This window comes from Rana temporaria, chromosome 2 (genome assembly GCF_905171775.1).
Source record: "Rana temporaria chromosome 2, aRanTem1.1, whole genome shotgun sequence".
Classification (NCBI taxonomy): Eukaryota; Metazoa; Chordata; class Amphibia; order Anura; family Ranidae; genus Rana; species Rana temporaria.
The window spans coordinates 420893597-420911212 of record NC_053490.1 but is presented as its reverse complement, the minus strand read 5'-3'; the positions used below and the strand labels follow the sequence as shown (position 1 = coordinate 420911212).

The following is a 17616-nucleotide window of genomic DNA, read 5'->3' as shown; positions in this document are numbered from 1 at the left end:
ACTCTGCCTGACACTCCTGCTGGAACTTTAGACCAGGCAGTGGCTTATGCAGTTAGCTCATGCCTCTGCAAAACTGCTGCCTCAGAGGTCCTGCTCCTTCTGTGGCCAGCGTCGGCTGATACCTAGAAATAGTTTCTCAGTTTCCCTTACACCTTCATCCATGCTGACCATCCATCCATGTGACAGCTGGTCAGCATTGAACATTTTCTCGGCTCATCGTAGTGTTGTACGTCACCGTGTTCTTGACGGACAAAAGTTCCAAGAACTTTTGTGTGACCGTGTGTATGCAAGCCAAGCTTGAGCAGAAGCTTAATGCCCCATACACACGATCAGATTTTCCGTCGGAAAAACCTTGGATGTTTTTTCCGACGGAAAATCTGATCGTTTGTATGGGGCATTAAGCTTTATTTAGAGACTTCAGTTTCAATTTCAGTTTTAGTTATGGCCCAGAGAAAACAACGGCATTTCTCCTACCCCTTCTGTCCGTTTACCAGACAGGAAGTAAGGGAAATCTACTACAACCCCAAGTTGCAAATCTCATAAAGTCATATTTTAATCAGAGTAGAAAAAAGAAAACATATCAAATGTTCATATCAAACTGAGGAAATGTACCATTTTAAGAATAAAGTAATTTTTAAATTAATGGCAGCAACACATCTCAAAAGAATGGGACAGGGCAACAAAATGTTGACAAAGTAAGGCTTTGAGCAGATTGATAAGGAGAGCCTGCCATATCAAAATCATTTTTAGCTACAGAATAATGGAGATAAGAACAGCTTACATGTTTTGTCAAATATTCTTAGGCATAGTCATGTCCACAGCTGTGGACATGGCTATGAATAATAATCATGAATAATAATTAATTCATGAATAATTAATGAATAATTTTTAATATTATTATATTATTATTTGTTATAATTATTTATTATATTATAATTTATACCCGAGATGTCTACTAGACTCTTGTTCGGACAGTGAGTTATTCCTAAGAATTACAGACCTACAATGTAAAGCGCCAAATTTCCTTGAAAAATAATGGTACCGCTTTCAGCACCTAAAATCTGAAATAATCATACCGCCAGGGAGGTTAAAGATGAGAGCTCTCTTTAGTGTGAAGATATTTTTGTAGAGATGTTGGTTGCAGAACAAATAGGTCAATTTTGCGGGAACAGTTTCTTGGGAGGAATGCTCATATCCACCCAGCTGTGCAGAATTGTTTTCCTCTTCTAGCAGCTATACACGTTTCGAGTAACCTGCTGTGTGTTTATGTCCATGGTCTATATAACAACAACAAAAAAATCAATAATGGGTTAAAAGGAACATGATTGGTAGGGGTAGCCCTTTTTTTTCAAATTAATGTCATTTTTTATTCTTCCAGTCATGCAATATTAGTTTTTGTACAGTGTGAAGATTCATTCTATTCTGATTTTGTCAAATACTGTGTTGATGCTGAACTTGGTGGTTTCCTACCATTTTATCGAACTTTTATACTGTTCATCTTCGCAATACCTAAACACAATAGATTGTTTTCAGATTCTAGCATTAAGCTGTTTTGTATTTTTTTTATAAAGGTAAATAAATGAAAATATCTGGGTATTCTTCCTGATTATAAACAATACTTTGTTTTATCTAGAACTTACTGAAGTTAAATCCGTCTGATCGATACCTGACCGATCAGTGCTTGAACCACCCCGCTTTTCAGACTCAGAGACTCTTGGATCGGGGTGGAAGCTCCCCTTCCAGATCATCCAAGAGAAAAACCCATCATTCAGAGAGCAACTCATCAAGCAGGTCATTGTCTCTTTTAGTAAAATGTGATGATATGTGTAATGTAAAACACGATTTTTAAAATTAAATATCTACAGGAAACCAAGCGATAGTGACATAGCGGGGGTTGATTTTCTAAAAGCAAATAGGCTGTTCACATTGCAAGGGAACTTTTCTCAGAGCTTTGTGAACGTGCTGAAATTTCAATTTGCAATCACCTTACTTGGAAATAAACAGCATTTTTGCTTGCACATATTTGGATGATGGTAGTCAGCAGAGCTTCATCTCATTTACTAAGCTCTGGGGAAAATTCTCTTGTGAAGCACAACTTCCCTTGCAAAATGAACAGTCTATTTGTGTATAGTAAATCAAGCTCAGTAAATCTACACACTTGCGTCCTCTTCACATACTGCAGCTAATGACTTTTAATAATAGGACACTTAGGCCGCGTACATACGGTCGGTCCAAACCGATGAGAATGGTCCGACGGACCGTTTTCATCAGTTCACCGCTGAAGTGGCCTGACGGTCTGATGTGCGTACACACCATCAGTTCAAAATCTGATCGGGTCGGAATGCGGTGACGTAAAACACACGACGTGCTGAAAAAAACGAAGTTCAATGCTTCCAAGCATGCGTCGACTTGATTCTGAGCATGCGCGGGTTTTGAACCGATGCTTTTGTGTACTAACCATCGGTTTGGACCTATCGGTCAGCGGTCCATCGGTTCGATTTTAAAGCAAGTTCTAAAATTTTTGTCCGACGGACAACAGACCGATGGGCCGTACACATGGTCGGTTTGGACAGATGAAACTGGACTTCAGGCCATTTTCATCGGTTTGGACCGACCGTGTGTACGTGGCCTTACCTGTCCTGGAGTCCATCAGCTGTCGGGTGCATGCCTCCTCCATTGCGAGTAAGGAAACCCAGGCAATGAAGCCTTACGACTTCACGCCGGTAACCCTACTGTGCATGTGCAAAGCTCCGCTCCTCTCTCCTACTGGCCCAGCGGACAAGAAAGTAGGAGGGAGCCGGGGCGGTGATGTCAATGCCCGCAGCTGTGGCTCCAGAAAGGTGCCAAATGTGGCACCGGAGAGGGGGAGGAGTACAATGAGCGGAAGTTCCACTTTTGGGTGGAACTCCGCTTTAACATATTGTGCATTACACAAATCTCTGTACATAGCTATGCTCATGTATATGCCAGCACTGGTGGTTGCATGCGTACTTGCATATTTTTCAAAAGGTTAAACGTGTAGACTATTGCCCTCCTTATAGATGTCTGTCTATAAACAAAAAATATACTGTGGCTATGGCTTAAAAACTAGAGGCCATAAGCTTTATACATGGGCAGCCTTAAATGTGTGGAGATGCACATTCAATTTAATTTGTCGTCCTAGAAGCACAGTTTATATTTTTTTCTATGCTTTAAAAAATGGTAAGAAAACACAATATAAATACACTATGCCAAACAATATTGATACATACATTGATTTTTATTTCTGCAAGATGAATGCCAGTGTGTATGTATTCTTATGTATTGCCTTTATTTAAAAAAAAAATGTTGCCTATAGAGGAACATGCTACAGTGAGGGAAAAGGGTATTTGATCCCCTGCTAATTTTGAAATGACGAGTGAATGATCAGTCTATAATTTAAATGGTAGGTTTATTTTAACCAGGGATCCTCAAACGACGGCCCTCCAGCTGTTGCGGAACTACACATTCTATGAGGCATTGTAAAACTCTGACATTCAGACATGACTAGGCATGATGGGAATTGTAGTTCCTGAACAACTGGAGGGCCGTAGTTTGAAGACCCATGATTTTAACAGTGAGAGACAGAATAACAACAAAAAAATCCTGAAAAACGCATTTCAAATTTTTTTTTAAATTGATTTGCATTTTAATGAGTGAAATAAGTATTTGACCCTTTTCTCAAAACATGGCTTAGTACTTGGTGGCAAAACTCTTGTTGGTAATCACAGGTCAGATGTTTCTTGTAGTTGGCCATCAGGTTTGCACACATCTTCAGCTCCCTCCACATATTTTCTATGGGATTAAGGTCTGGAGACTGACTAGGCCACTCCAGGATCTTAATGTGCTTCTTCTTGAGCCACTCATTTGTTGCCTTGGTGGTGTGTTTTGGGTCATTGTCATGCTGGAATACCTATCCATGACCCATTTTCAATGTCCTGTCTGAGGGAAGTAGAGTGCTCCTAATCTCAGCTTGTTACCTGTATAGAAGACACCTGGGAGCCAGAAATCTTGCTGATTGATAGGGGATCAAATACTTATTTTACTCAAAATGCATATCAATTTATAGCTTTTTTTAAATGTGTTTTTCTGGATATTTTTGTTGTTATTCTGTCTCTCACTATTAAAATAAACCTACCATTAAAATTATAGACTGATCATTGCTTTGTCAGTGGGCAAACATAAAAAATCAGCAGGGGATCAATTACTTTTTTTCCCTTACTGTATGTCTCACTGATCACATTTTTCCAATACCAGTCATGTGCTTGTTTAGTAAAGACCTTCTTATAGCCAACAGTGCATGGGGAGTTTCTTTCATCTCAATGAAAGAGTTGTCGTAAGCATCTGTAAACACAACACCACTTTACAGACACCCCAGATCACTGCAGTGAGCTAGATGCAGCTAAACATCTTGTGACCTCTATAGTCTGGTCACTGATACAAAGATGGCTGCCATTTTTGTCGCAAACAGCATTCACGAAAGTACGACCTTTCTGTTTGTTAGGCTTAGTATCACTGGCCCAATTGCTACCTATGTCCTTAGAAATATTAACTCAACTGGCAAAATGATGTTGTTCTTAGGTGTACTCAAAACACAGGCTTCTTTTTAAGAAGACCTTTGATTTCCCTTACAAATGAAGGATAATGGTGAGTGGTTTATGTCACGGCTACTCACATCTTTTATTCCTATCCACCAGGTGCATTGCAATTTGTTTTTGCTTATATTTTTCTTCTCACTGTTAAAGCGGAGTTCCACCCAAAAATGGAACTTCCGCTTATCCCACTCCTCACCCCCTTACATGCCACATTTGGCATGTATTTTTTGGGGGGGAGTGGGGGCTTCAGGAGAAGGGGACTTCCTGTCCCACTTCCTCCTTCCGCCGAGGGGCTGCAAAGGCGATTATACTTAATCACCTTTTGATTTCCCTGTAGGCGATCGCCTAGGACACGTGACAGGTCCTAGGCGATCGCCTGTCCAATCAAACAGCGCAGGGCCGCGCGCATGCGCAGTGGGTGCCCGGCCGTGAAGCCGAAAGCTGTCACGGCTGGGTGCCCACAGTGACAATGAAGACGACGGCCGGGGAGGGGGGGAGAGGAGCGGAGCACCGGCCGGCGCGACGCTGGAGCAGGTACGTGTCTGTTTATTAAAAGCCAGCAGCTACACTTTTTGTAGCTGCTGACTTCTAATAAACATAAATATTGGCTGGAACTCCCCTTTAAGTCTTTTCCATTCAAGTTGAATAAATAAATTGCAGGTCCTAAATGTAGGTATCACTTGATAAATATATCTAATCGGAATCACTGAAACACATTCTCCCCAGTCCTCAAGCCGATGTCTTCCTTGCCTTTATATCGCCATACTAAAGTTTGTCTGAGTCCAGTATCACCAGGGCTTGAATGTGAGGGAGAAATTCAAATTTAGAGTTGTCACCAGTACAGCATTAGAGGGGAAATCTTTGGGGACACTGAGGCCCCGTACACACGGCCGAGGAACTCGACGTGCCAAACACATCGAGTTCCTCGGCGAGTTCAGCCCTGAAGCCGCCGAGGAGCTCGGTGGGCCGAGTTCTCCCATAGAACAACGAGAAAATAGAGAACATGTTCTCAATTTTCTCGACGAGTTCCTCGGCGGCTCCATCGGGCCGAAAGTGTACACATGACAGAGTTTCTCGGCAGAATCCGGCTCTGACCGAGTTTCTCGCTGAATTCTGCCGAGAAACTCTGTCGTGTGTACGGGGCCAAACTGGTGACAATAGGCCATTTTCCACACTTTGATGGGTTTCCAGTTACTTCCTGTTTTTTGTACAGTACAATGCATGAGGATCGATCTCACTCATGGGACACAGATGGCAAAAAATGGTCTATGAACACATTTTAAAGGAAATGCAAGATATTTTTTCCCTTATTAGTTTTACATTTTTAAATGGACTAACATTAGCATTTAGCCTTTAGCCCTTTTGACATTTTAGGCATATTGCAATACTATTTCTTGCGTTTCTAGCATAAGCACCTTGTTATAATTAGAAACTGCAGTATCCATAGCATAAAATACTATTTTACTTCTTCCCTATGAATTATTCACCACTGTAGCTTTTGATGATAAAGCACCCTTTAACTACAAATTAAAAAACTTTTAACTTTCAGGTATGTGCTACAGCAGCTCACATTTGATGAGTCAGCATTAGTGTGATACTGCTTCGACAGAAGTAATGACAAGATTTATGTGTTTTTTTATTTTATTTTATTATGTTTGTTGTTGTAGTTATTCATTGCTTTATCATTGTCCTTTAGGAAACCATCCAGTAAAAGTTCTCAGCCACATCACCGATCAAACAGTAAAGATGCTCAGTCTCTTTCTGTTGGAGCAAAACGAAATGAGGAAGCTCATCCACCGAATGAAACATTCATTAATGGAAACCACCCAGCAGGATCTCATAGCCCAACAGTCCATCCAAAAAAGAGTAACCAAAGTGGGTCTGGCAACAAGGATCTACCCAACAATTTGCCGCATCTTGTTAGTCCAAAAGAAGCTAAATCTAAGAATGAATTTGATTTTAACACTGATCAAAAAACAACTGATGGACCAGGAAGCAAATATATGAAATCGAGTTCCCGGTCCCAGCACAACAGGCATTCATTTATGGAAGGAAAAACTGGCAGTTTACAACCTGGCGAAAGGCATGCTCGCCATAGTTACATTGACACGATCCCACAGTCCTCAAAGAAGAGTAGTTCCTACATGAACTATTCTAAAAATCATGGTGTCCTTACAGACTCAAAATCAGTGGGAAACCTTAGTGAAAGTAGAGGACAGGCATTGGAGCCAAACAGTAGATATTTTCCATCCAGTTGCCATGACTTAAATTCTCCAACTAGCCCTGCTGGTCCTAGGCATGGTGACAGTAGGGCCATGTTAAGTCCCTCTGGAAGGACTAATCGTAAAGAGGGGACCTTAGAGTCTCGAAGGCCTACCACTAGACATTCCAGAACCATGGAGGAGCTGAAACTTCCTGATCAGCTGGATGGTAGTCATTCCCATTCCCACTCGGCTCCACATGAGTCTTTTTCATATGGCCTAGGCTACACTAGTCCTTTCTCCTCACAACAGCGTCCTCACAGGCATTCAATGTATGCGAGTCGAGACCGTGTGCGAGTTAAGGGCAATGACCAAGGACTCAGTGTTGGGCAGGGAATGGCATCAAGGGCAAACAGTCTACAGTTGTTATCTCCTCAGGTACAACATCGAACATTGACAAGATCTGTTGGATCATCCCGGGAAGACTGCACAGAAGACTCTTCTAGGGTTGGTTTCATTTTTAGTTTGGTAGTGTATATATTCTTGTCTGTTTGGTTTATCAAATGTAAAAATGCAAGGTACTTATAGTCTTTCAGGCCTGACATGGGCTAGAGTTTTCACAAAATATGCTTATTTATAACACGCCATGTAGGAAGCTGTTATTTTAAATGATAGCATAAGCAACATCAGGGGATTGCATGGCCCCTCCTTATTTTGTTAACAGAAACCTTAAAGAATTACATTTTTTGGAAGGAATATATTAGCTTTCTTTACCAATGCAGAATGACACTCACATAAAGAGAATATGTATTGTAACTTAAAAAGTAACCTGTGCATTAGTCATTTTGATTTTTTGTTTCTTATTTAGCTATTGCTCCTTGGCAGTTAATTTTAACCCAGCATTCTAATGATTTGTCACTTCTTGAATGTGCGACCAAATGTGATGTTATTCGTGCTGTTATGTCTTTGTGACTTTGGAGAGTTCATGAAGCTTTATCCAAGGCCCTATTACTAGCAAATGGACGAAAAAACTTTTCAAGATTTGTCTGAAGGCCCTATTACTATTGACCTTTTAGCACTATTCAAAGTTTTTAGATTTTGGGGTAAATGTCCTAAATGTAGAGACAATTTTTCTTTATGCTCGAAGAGGGAGTCAGTTTTCATCCACATTACTGCTGCTCTGTAACTCCATTTTAGGTATTTTCAGTAGGTAGATGTGTTGATGAGTATTTTAACTGGTTCCCATCCTATAGAACAACATTACTTATTGGTACATAGCCAGTGTATCAGAAATGTACGAATCCACGTCTAATTTTTCGGCTTTTTAGCAGTGTGTAAATAGAGCAATAGATTCAGAAATTTAGACTTTTTTTTATTAAAATGATATGATTTGAAAGTAAAAATAGTTTTATAGAAAATAATTTAGCTATGATCTAGTTTTATATACACCAAATAGCCCCTACATATCTTGCTTGGTATCATTGACCTTCAGTCATGTACTACACCATTTAGTAATTCTAGCATGCGGCTTACGATGATGAGCCCCAATTATACTTATATGCAACATGATCCATACATTCTTAATCACAGCTGAAACAAATTTCTCAACCTGTTACAATTAATAAAAAAGCATGGTTGTAGGACACATTCTGCAAGACCACTTTATGGAAGGATTTCTCTTACAAGTCTGCTTTTAGTTCTTTATTTGATGAGTCATTATGGACTTTAGCACTCCTCTTTCTCCTCTTACTGGTTTATTCAGCAGTATGATTTTATGAGAAGTATTAACTGTCTGACCTCTAAGGTAGCCCAGCGTTTCCCCCATTACAACCTTTTTGCCACATAACCATCACCCTGACAGAACTGGGACTTTAAATTGTGCCAAAATAGGAACCAAGGTAACAATATTCATTAAAAGTCCAAATTTTTATTACAAAGTTTAAAAATATATCATAAAACTAATATGAAACATAGCACATTGAACCATATCAACATTGTTGTCATGTTGGAATAGTCTAAACTACATGCATTTATATCACTGTGCTTCGCTCACCCTGCTTCCTCAGGTTCCATGCCAAATAATAACAAATATGGCTTTAGGATTTGAATCACATACGTGATTGAATTGGAACTCAAACAATGTTTTCATTCCTCCTATACCCCCAAAAGTGGGGAGGAATGACAAAATTGAGGCTTTATTTTTTTTTATACTGTATTACAATGTTGTTATCTCTCTCTCTCTCTCTCTCTCTCTCTCTCTCTCTATATATATATATATATATATATATATATATATATATATATATATATATATATATATATATATATATATATATATATATATATATATATATATATGCACTTTGTCTTATTACGCTTGGTATTTAATTCATAAAGCCATATGGGATCACAGGCATCATGCATTAAACACAAACATGCATAGAGAAATAAAGAAACTGATAACAATAATCTTTTTTAGATATTTATTTTCAATAATATAAGACAACCATATAAATCTAAAAATGTATATCTCTTTTTTTTTTTTTGGAAAATAACTTGGCCACGGCCTGTTTCATTGGTTTAAAATAAATCCATATGAATAATATCATACTCATAACTCATAGATGCATATAACTCAACCAAATATCTCTCCATAACCATCCTCAGTCCAGCCACTGAGACTTGAGCTGATTTATCATCACACTTGAAACTTTCTTAATTCTCCCCTCTGGCGACTTGCCTGAGGGAGCCACTACATGAAACGGCCGCGAAGGGGGGGGGGGGTTGTAGGGCGGTAAGCTCCTGCTGCTGGATCCTCTGGTAACCGGCACCTGACCCACACGGAACCAAACCTTATATAGGCCAGAAACGGCTTCCAGAATCTTCCACCTTGCCACCTGACCTTTGCTGACCAATTACTGTCCTATCCCTAAAACTTCCAGAACCCTCAGCAAACAGCTAACCTGAGTGACCAATCCCCTTAACCTCATACTTTTACCTTTCTTACTGACCTTTAAATGACCCTGCTGACCTGAATAAACCCGACTGCCCTAAGCTCCCTTCATAATCCCCCTTCATAATCCCCTTTAACCCTTACCTAACTGCCCATGCCGTGATCCCATGCAGAAAGGAGAGCCTAAACGGCTACTCCCTTTCCTTTCCCATTCTTGTTATATGGCGTGGATCCTGAGGAAGCAGAGTTAGCGGAGCGCGTTGATCAAGCAAGCCTTAGTTTCTTGATATAAATTGGTGTCGTTTGGACTGTTCCAAAATGACAACACTGTTGATGTAACACATATTGACATGGCTCAATGTGCTATGTTTCATATTGGCTTTACGATATATTTTGGAACTTTTGTAATAAAAATGTGGATTTTTATGAATATTGTTACCTTGGTTCCTATTTTGGCACAATTTAAAGTCCCAGTCCTGTCATTCCTCTCCTCTTTTAGGGTTATAGGAGGAATGAAATCTTTTTTGAAATCCTATGTTCTCTGCTGTGGATGTTACTATGAGTGCTGATTATGCCCACCTTTTCCGCCCCATGCTATCCGTTTCCACAATGAAAAGAAAACGAAAGAATGGATAAATAAATGGAAAGTCCTCTTCCAAACACTGAATCTTTTTCATAATCTGAACTCACAGTACAAGTTTGAATGAAGCAAGGGGTCAGATAGGGAGGGCCTAGAAGGCATTTAAAGATCACGGAAGCAGAGAACTTTGGATTTCAACTGAACACAGCAGCCACCAGCACATGAGACACTCTTCATTCATGGTAAGTATTGTCCCTGGTGTGTTTTTTTTTTTTAATCACTAAACTTTTAAGGTGCATAACTATAGGTGGTGGTTATGTGACAAAAAAGGTTGTAATGGGTGAAGCTGGGAAACACTAGGCTTACCCATGCTAAAAAGTATGCAGCTCAATACCTTATTGCAGAGCACCGCTATGCGTTCACGTGACTGCCCACTGCTCTCCTCCCAGCTGACGTCAGAGGGGAATCTCAGCCCCTCCCACTGTCCCGTGACCCACAGCGGTGCTCTGAAATAAGGTATTGCGCTGCATCATTTTTATAAAACAAAGACACTGTGCAACATAGCTGCATATAACAGAGAGGATTATAGTAAGTACACAGAGTGACTTTACGTCCAATTTAACTTTAACTAAGCTTTAACAATACAGAACAGGGTGTTTGTTGGCTAAAGTTGCTACCTACCTCTACCTACACTACCTGAGCATATTTTTCTTCCTCGTATTATCAGTATATGTTTGACCTTTGTGGAAACAGTTTCTTCAACCATTCAGATTAGCGTTTTTCTTAACCAGAAGCACCCTGATGAGTGTTCTCTTTTATAAACCTTTTTAGCAGTTTGTCAGTCTTATTTTTAGGGCAGTTTTCCCTTTTTAAGTTTTGAAAACAATCACAGGGTTTTGATCTACATAGAAATAATAAAGTGATTTCAGGTTAAACTATGCTTCAGCAAAAACACCTTCTGTTATCTCGCATCACTGAATATAATTTGTATTCCTGTGGAATTAGGCTATACTGGAGCTTTAGCCTAGTTTTCTCTTATCACGTTTTGTGTGCTCTGCTTCTTTCTGTGTTATACTGCGCCCTTCTATATTCATCCTTGCTGCAGTTTCTTAAAACAGAAACAAATGTATTATGGTAATACGCAGCACTGTCAGTGTTCGGTGTGAGGGAGTGGGTGTTTTTGTGTGGGTTGTGCAAATATTTTCAAACTGCTTTTAAAATCTTCTAAGTAGGCTTTCCTTGTATAATGGAATAATTGGGAATTGTGCTGAATGAATATATTCGGTTTAAAAGTATAGCAATGTTACCTGTCTTGTTATGTTTTATGTGTTTTTTTTTCTATTTTAGATTTGATATGTTCAGATTCCATTGCCTTGTGGAAACTGTACACTGAATGAAACGTTGTGTCTACTTTCTGTTGTTAGTAATAGATAACTATAGACATACCTCAGTACAAAACAGCAAAAATGACATGTTAACTATTTTAAATAGAGAACAACGCTGGTGGTTTTCAGTGCAAAACTACATTATTGTGCCAAAACTAGGTGCTGTAAATTAAGAATACTTTTAGAAATAGAAGTGTTAATAGTTTATTTTTTTTATCAATTAACAAAATGGAACGTAAATGAACAGAAGAATAATTTAAATCAAATCAATAGTTGGTGTGACCACCCTTTGCCTTCCAAACATCATCAGTTCTTCTAGGTACACCTGCACACAGATTTTGAAGGAACTCAGCAGGTAGGTTGCTCCAAACATCTTGGAGAAATAACCACAGATCTTCTGTGGATGTAGGCTGCCCCAAATCCCTCTGTCTCCTTATGTAATCCAAGACACACTTGATGAATGTCAAACCATCACTTCGAGGACTCCTTGTTTTTCTTTATTTTAAAGATAGTTCTTAACTACTTGCTTACTGCACACTTATACCCCTTTTCTGACCAGGTAAATCTTATGCTTTCAGTGCTCTCACACCATACCAATATTAATTTGATTTAGATTTTTCTTCTATTCAGTCACTTTGCATTTTGTAAACTGATAAATATAAACAATTCAAATATATATTTTCGAAAGCATTCTTACTTTAAATCATTTCTTCACACCTGCTTAAAATACCTGCAAAATACTGTACCTGCTTAGCCATACCCTAAGCCCCCCACCACATTAACTTTACTTGTACCTCGGCCCTTTTAAGATCTTTTCTGACTTATACATTAACAAATGAGCATTAAGGCTTATGTGTTAACAACAAGTGCTTTAATACAGCCCTCATTGCATTAAAATGCATAGGTCATTGTGTGACATACCTTGGAACCAGGAAAAAAAAGTCTGTGTCCATGTGCTGATGTTACGTCATCTTGGCCCGGCCAGTCAAGATAACTAAAGAAGCTGAATCTGCAAGAAGACCGGGCAATAATGTTAATACCAACAAGGAACAGAGGGGAGGTGAATATAGCTACTCTAAAATCAACTGAAATGGTGGTCGCCCACTGACTGACCATCCAGGCTCCTGTGAAAGAATGAGAACACAGGAAGTACTATCCTGTGCTCTATCAGCCCCAACATTTAATGCACTTGAGGTAATCTTGATTTTAGCAAAAATTTAGGCTGACCATATCAAAATATCTTTTAACACTTTAGTCCCCGGGTTTCATTTGGTTTATAAAAAATTGTAAAGTAATATTGCGCTTGTGTTAAATAAGTGTAGAGCAGCAACAAATAATGTGAGATATAACACAAAAACAGCAATATAAAAAGTAAGTTGCTCTGTAAATATAAATAAATAATAAAAGTACAAAAATGTGACAATGGGGAAGGGTCAATAGGGTCCAAACGCACAAAGGTTAAGATCAAATAGTCAAATGGAAAATAGATACTCCCCAGGTGATGCAAGAAAAGAAAACTGGAAAGGTAAATCCTCCTTATTAGAGCCACTGACACACAGGTTAATATGTACTCTCAGGCCCCGTACACACGGCCAAGGAACTCGACGTGCCAAACACGTCGAGTTCCTCGTCGAGTTCTGGGATGAAGCCGCCGAGGAGCTCGGCGGGCCGCCTTCTCCCATAGAACAACGAGAAAATAGAGAACATGTTCTCTATTTTCTCGACGAGTTCCTCGGCGGCTCCATCGAGCCAAAACTGTACAGACGACAGAGTTTCTCGGCAGAATCCGGGTTTTGACCGAGTTTCTCTGTGAATTCTGCCGAGAAACTCTGTCGTGTGTACGAGGCCTTACTGAAACACCAAGACCCTCTAATTACGGAAGGTCAAGTCAGCCTTAGCACATCCACCTTTGGCAAGGTCCAAGGCAAATATTCTCACCGTCACTTCATACCATTCAGCTTCTTGCGGGGAGCCTTAAAACCAGTTTCAAGGCTTCCCGCGAGAGGCTGAATTGTATGAAGTGGCAGAGAGATTTTTTGCGGGAAAATTTCCAGCCTCCCCTGGGCCTTACGTATTTTTGCATCATGGCTGGAATGTCCGGATAACCAGAGTCCAAGTTCATTGGAATCATATAGGGAGTATACTCCATCATTGTTGTTTTGCCATTGAGCAGCAAAACAATCTAGAGCCATAACCACTACGCTTCACAATTGACATGTCTGCTGTTACTGTGGCCAAACATCTCAAATGTTGGTTCATCAGTTCAGAGCATATTGTCCCAGGACATTTGCTTATATATTCAATGGCAAACTGTGGTCTTGCTATAGTGTTCTTTTTGGACAGCAAAGGCCTTTTCTTGGCACATATCCCATGCAGGTTAAATTGGTACAATCTCTTTCTGATCGTAGATGCATGCATTTTGAAGTCAACTGTTGCTTACAGATTCTGCAAATACGTTTTGGGTTTTTTGGAGACTTCTTTAAGCCCCAAATGGTCAGCACTTGGGCTGCGTTTTATGTGTCAGCCAGTCCTTAACAAATTAGCAGTCATTTAACCACTAAAGGACCGCCTCCTGCACATTTACGTTGGCAGAATGGCACGGCTGGGCACATGCACGTATAGGTACGTCCTGTGCTAGTACGCACCCGCAACCCGGTCCGAAGCTCCATGACCGGGACCGCGGGACCCGCGGACCCGATCGCCGCTGGAGTCCCGCGATCGGTCCCCGGAGCTGAAGAACGGGGAGAGCTGTATGTAAACACAGCTTCCCCGTTCTTCACTGTGGCGGCGTCATCGATCGTGTGATCCCTTTTATAGGGATACACAATGGATGACGTCACACCTACAGCCACACCCCCCTACAGTTGGAAACACATATTAGGTCATACATAACCCCTTCAGCGCCCCCTTGTGGTTAACTCCCAAACTGCAATTGTCATTTTCACAGTAAACAATGCATTTTAAATGCATTTTTTGCTGTAAAAATGAAAATGGTCCCAAAAATGTGTCAAAATGTGTCGAAGTGTCTGCCATAATGTCGCAGTCACGAAAAAAATCGCTGCCATTAGTAGTAAAAAAATAATAATTAATAAAAACGCAATAAAACTATCCCCTATTTTGTAAACGCTATAAATTTTGCGCAAACCAACCGATAAACACTTATTGCGATTTTACCAAAAATAGGTAGAAGAATACATATTGGCCTAAACTGAGGAAAAAAAATGTTTTTTTTATATATTTTTGGGGGATATTTATTATAGCAAAAAGTTAAAAATATTGCATTTTTTTTTTTAAATTGTCGCTCTATTTTTGTTTATAGCACAAAAAATAAAAACCGCAGAGGTGATCAAATACCACCAAAAGAAAGCTCTATTTGTGGGGAAAAAAGGACGCCAATTTTGTTTGGGAGCCACGTCGCACGACCGCGCAATTGTCTGTTAAAGCGACGCAGTGCCGAATCGCAAAACCTGGCCGGGTCCTTTAGTTGCTTAAAGGTCCGGGTCTTAAGTGGTTAAAATGACTCCACTTGTAGATTATTTCATTACCTTTTCAAACCTGATGTCTTAAGGCCCCATTCACACTTGAAAATGGTGCCGTTTGCGATTAGATGCAGTGGACCCTGCTATCAGCTATCGGTAAGAACCCCATAGAGAATGCAAATGATAGGCCATGATTGCAGATGGTCTTCATTCAGGGCAGATCATTTGACGGTAATCACTCCATAACTAATTACATGTATTCAGCTGCGAATAGCTGCAGTAGCTTCCCATTGATTTCAAAAGGCAAACTGAACCCAAGCTATCGAATCGCCCCATCCATATGTGTGAAAGGGTCCTAAATAAGACAGGTTCCACCTGCATCCTCCCCAAGGAGGTTCTTTTCATTGGCAACTATTGTAACATCTGAATCTAATTTCATGGATTTCAAGTTGTGGTAAATGCAGTTGTATATTTTTTTACATACAGTACATCTCCATCAAGGGTCTCCAAATGATGGCCTTCCATTTGTTTAGGAACTACAATTCCCATCATGCCTAGTCATGTCTGTGAATATTAGAGTTTTATAATGCCTTATGGGACATGTAGTTCCGCAACAGTGCTAGAGAGCCGTAGTTTGGAGATCCCTGATCTAGATCATAAGAATGGATGTATAGTGTAAATTTTATTTTTCCTTTGTTCAAGAATATCACCTTTATTCATAGGCAACAAAAGTCAACAATTTCCAAACCATCCCATACAGCTCTGTAGCAACAAATCACTTCTAGTAGGGACCTCTTGCTGGCTGAAATCAGTGATTAGCAGTGATCTACTGCTACAGGTACCAGCTGGACAGAGTGTAGCATCTCTGCCCATGCTCTGGGGAAGCACTGTGATGTCACTCGTGATGTCACTACACTCCCAATCTCACTGACAGCTTGCTGCAGCTTTAGTGCCAGGGGGCCCACAGAAGCCACTAAGTCAGGCTGCTGTTTTAAAATGGCACTGGGACAAATAGCCACTGCCCCTGTGCCATTGTGTCTATTTAAACTGAACCTCCTCACAATCCCAAAACAAAATCTTGAAACAATGCATTTCAGTGACTGCATGAAAATGGGCCACTTCTTATCCGCTGGCATGTGTAGTGTCACATTTGTTTACCATTATAAATTGTGCAATGAGTGATTGGCAGAATGCTGATCTTCTTGTTAAACATGTAACCATACCATGTGCAAGTATCTAGCCTAAGGGAATGCAGACAAACATTACAGTAGACACAGTCTGATGGAATCTGTCCCGGGTGCATTTAAAATTCAGTGTTCATAGCAGTGGTTAGAACATATAACACAGCTGCTTGCTATAAGAAAAGTTTTTTTTATTTTAAATGGAGCACTGATTAAGAAATGTACTTCTGAACGGTCTGTGGTGTTCTGTATTTGATTATTTGATAAGCCAAAAATTACTGTTTAAAAGTGTCTGATACCTGATATAGATATATATATAGATATATATATATATATATATATATATATATATATATATATATATATATATATATATATACATTAACAAACAATATTAATATTGTATGGATGTATTGTTATTGTAAACAGAGCCCTCTTTAATGCATTTTAGTCATGGTGATAAAAGAAAATCCCAGAAAATGTTAAGTAAAGTAATAAGAATAAAAACTGCAAACCTAATTTACTCAAGGAGTAGAGCACTTTCACATATCTTAATAAATGAGGTGAAACAATGTGAAAATGTGCATTGCAAAGAATACCCAATGTAAGACAAATTTAAAATAACATAGGATTTTTCTCACACAATATTGGATAATTGATGTCAGCACAACTTTACTTTTATATTAGGCCAGTGTTAGAAGCAGGCAAAACTGTTGGAATCAATGTTGTCTATAAGAAATTTTACCCAAAAATCAGTTTCAACCTTCAATAAATTGGCCTCATAGTTTAATAAGAGCTGTCATATATTTCTTTATCATCATTAAGTTAACTGCCGAGTTGAACTCTCATAACCCAATACTTAGTATTAGATACTTGTTTAATAGAAATGAGGCATTGATCTCCATTTGGACCTCCATGTTTTCCTCCTTACTGTGACATGTCTTTGTAATTGATAACGATCTGTAGAGGAACCAAAATAACTTGTGAAGTAAACATGATAATCAAAAAGAGTTTTGAATGCATACTTTTTACAATTCAAGACATCATTTTTGTGTCTAGCACAGCTAGCCAGATACCAGGGCTAGGGGATAAGTATTTCCCTGTCCTGCCCTTTCCTGCATAGCAGTCTTGATGCTGATGAGTTGTCAACATTAGTCCAAAAAAAGTCTGTTCTTTGTCACTTTTTGTTGGCCGAAATCTTAAAAAGAATAACCATATTATGTA

General features: G+C 39.4%; 1 protein-coding gene across 3 annotated transcripts in view; it reads left to right on the top strand.

Moving 5' to 3' along the window:
• The window catches only part of CDKL5 (cyclin dependent kinase like 5), a 511586-nt gene that overhangs the window by 435240 nt on the left and 58730 nt on the right, over window positions 1-17616 (top strand). For all 3 annotated transcript variants that reach the window (XM_040338214.1, XM_040338213.1, XM_040338212.1), the window contains exons 12-13: window positions 1634-1791; window positions 6310-7321. In XM_040338214.1, the coding sequence (XP_040194148.1) occupies window positions 1634-1791; window positions 6310-7321 (1170 nt within the window). The remainder of the gene's footprint in view (window positions 1-1633; window positions 1792-6309; window positions 7322-17616) is intronic.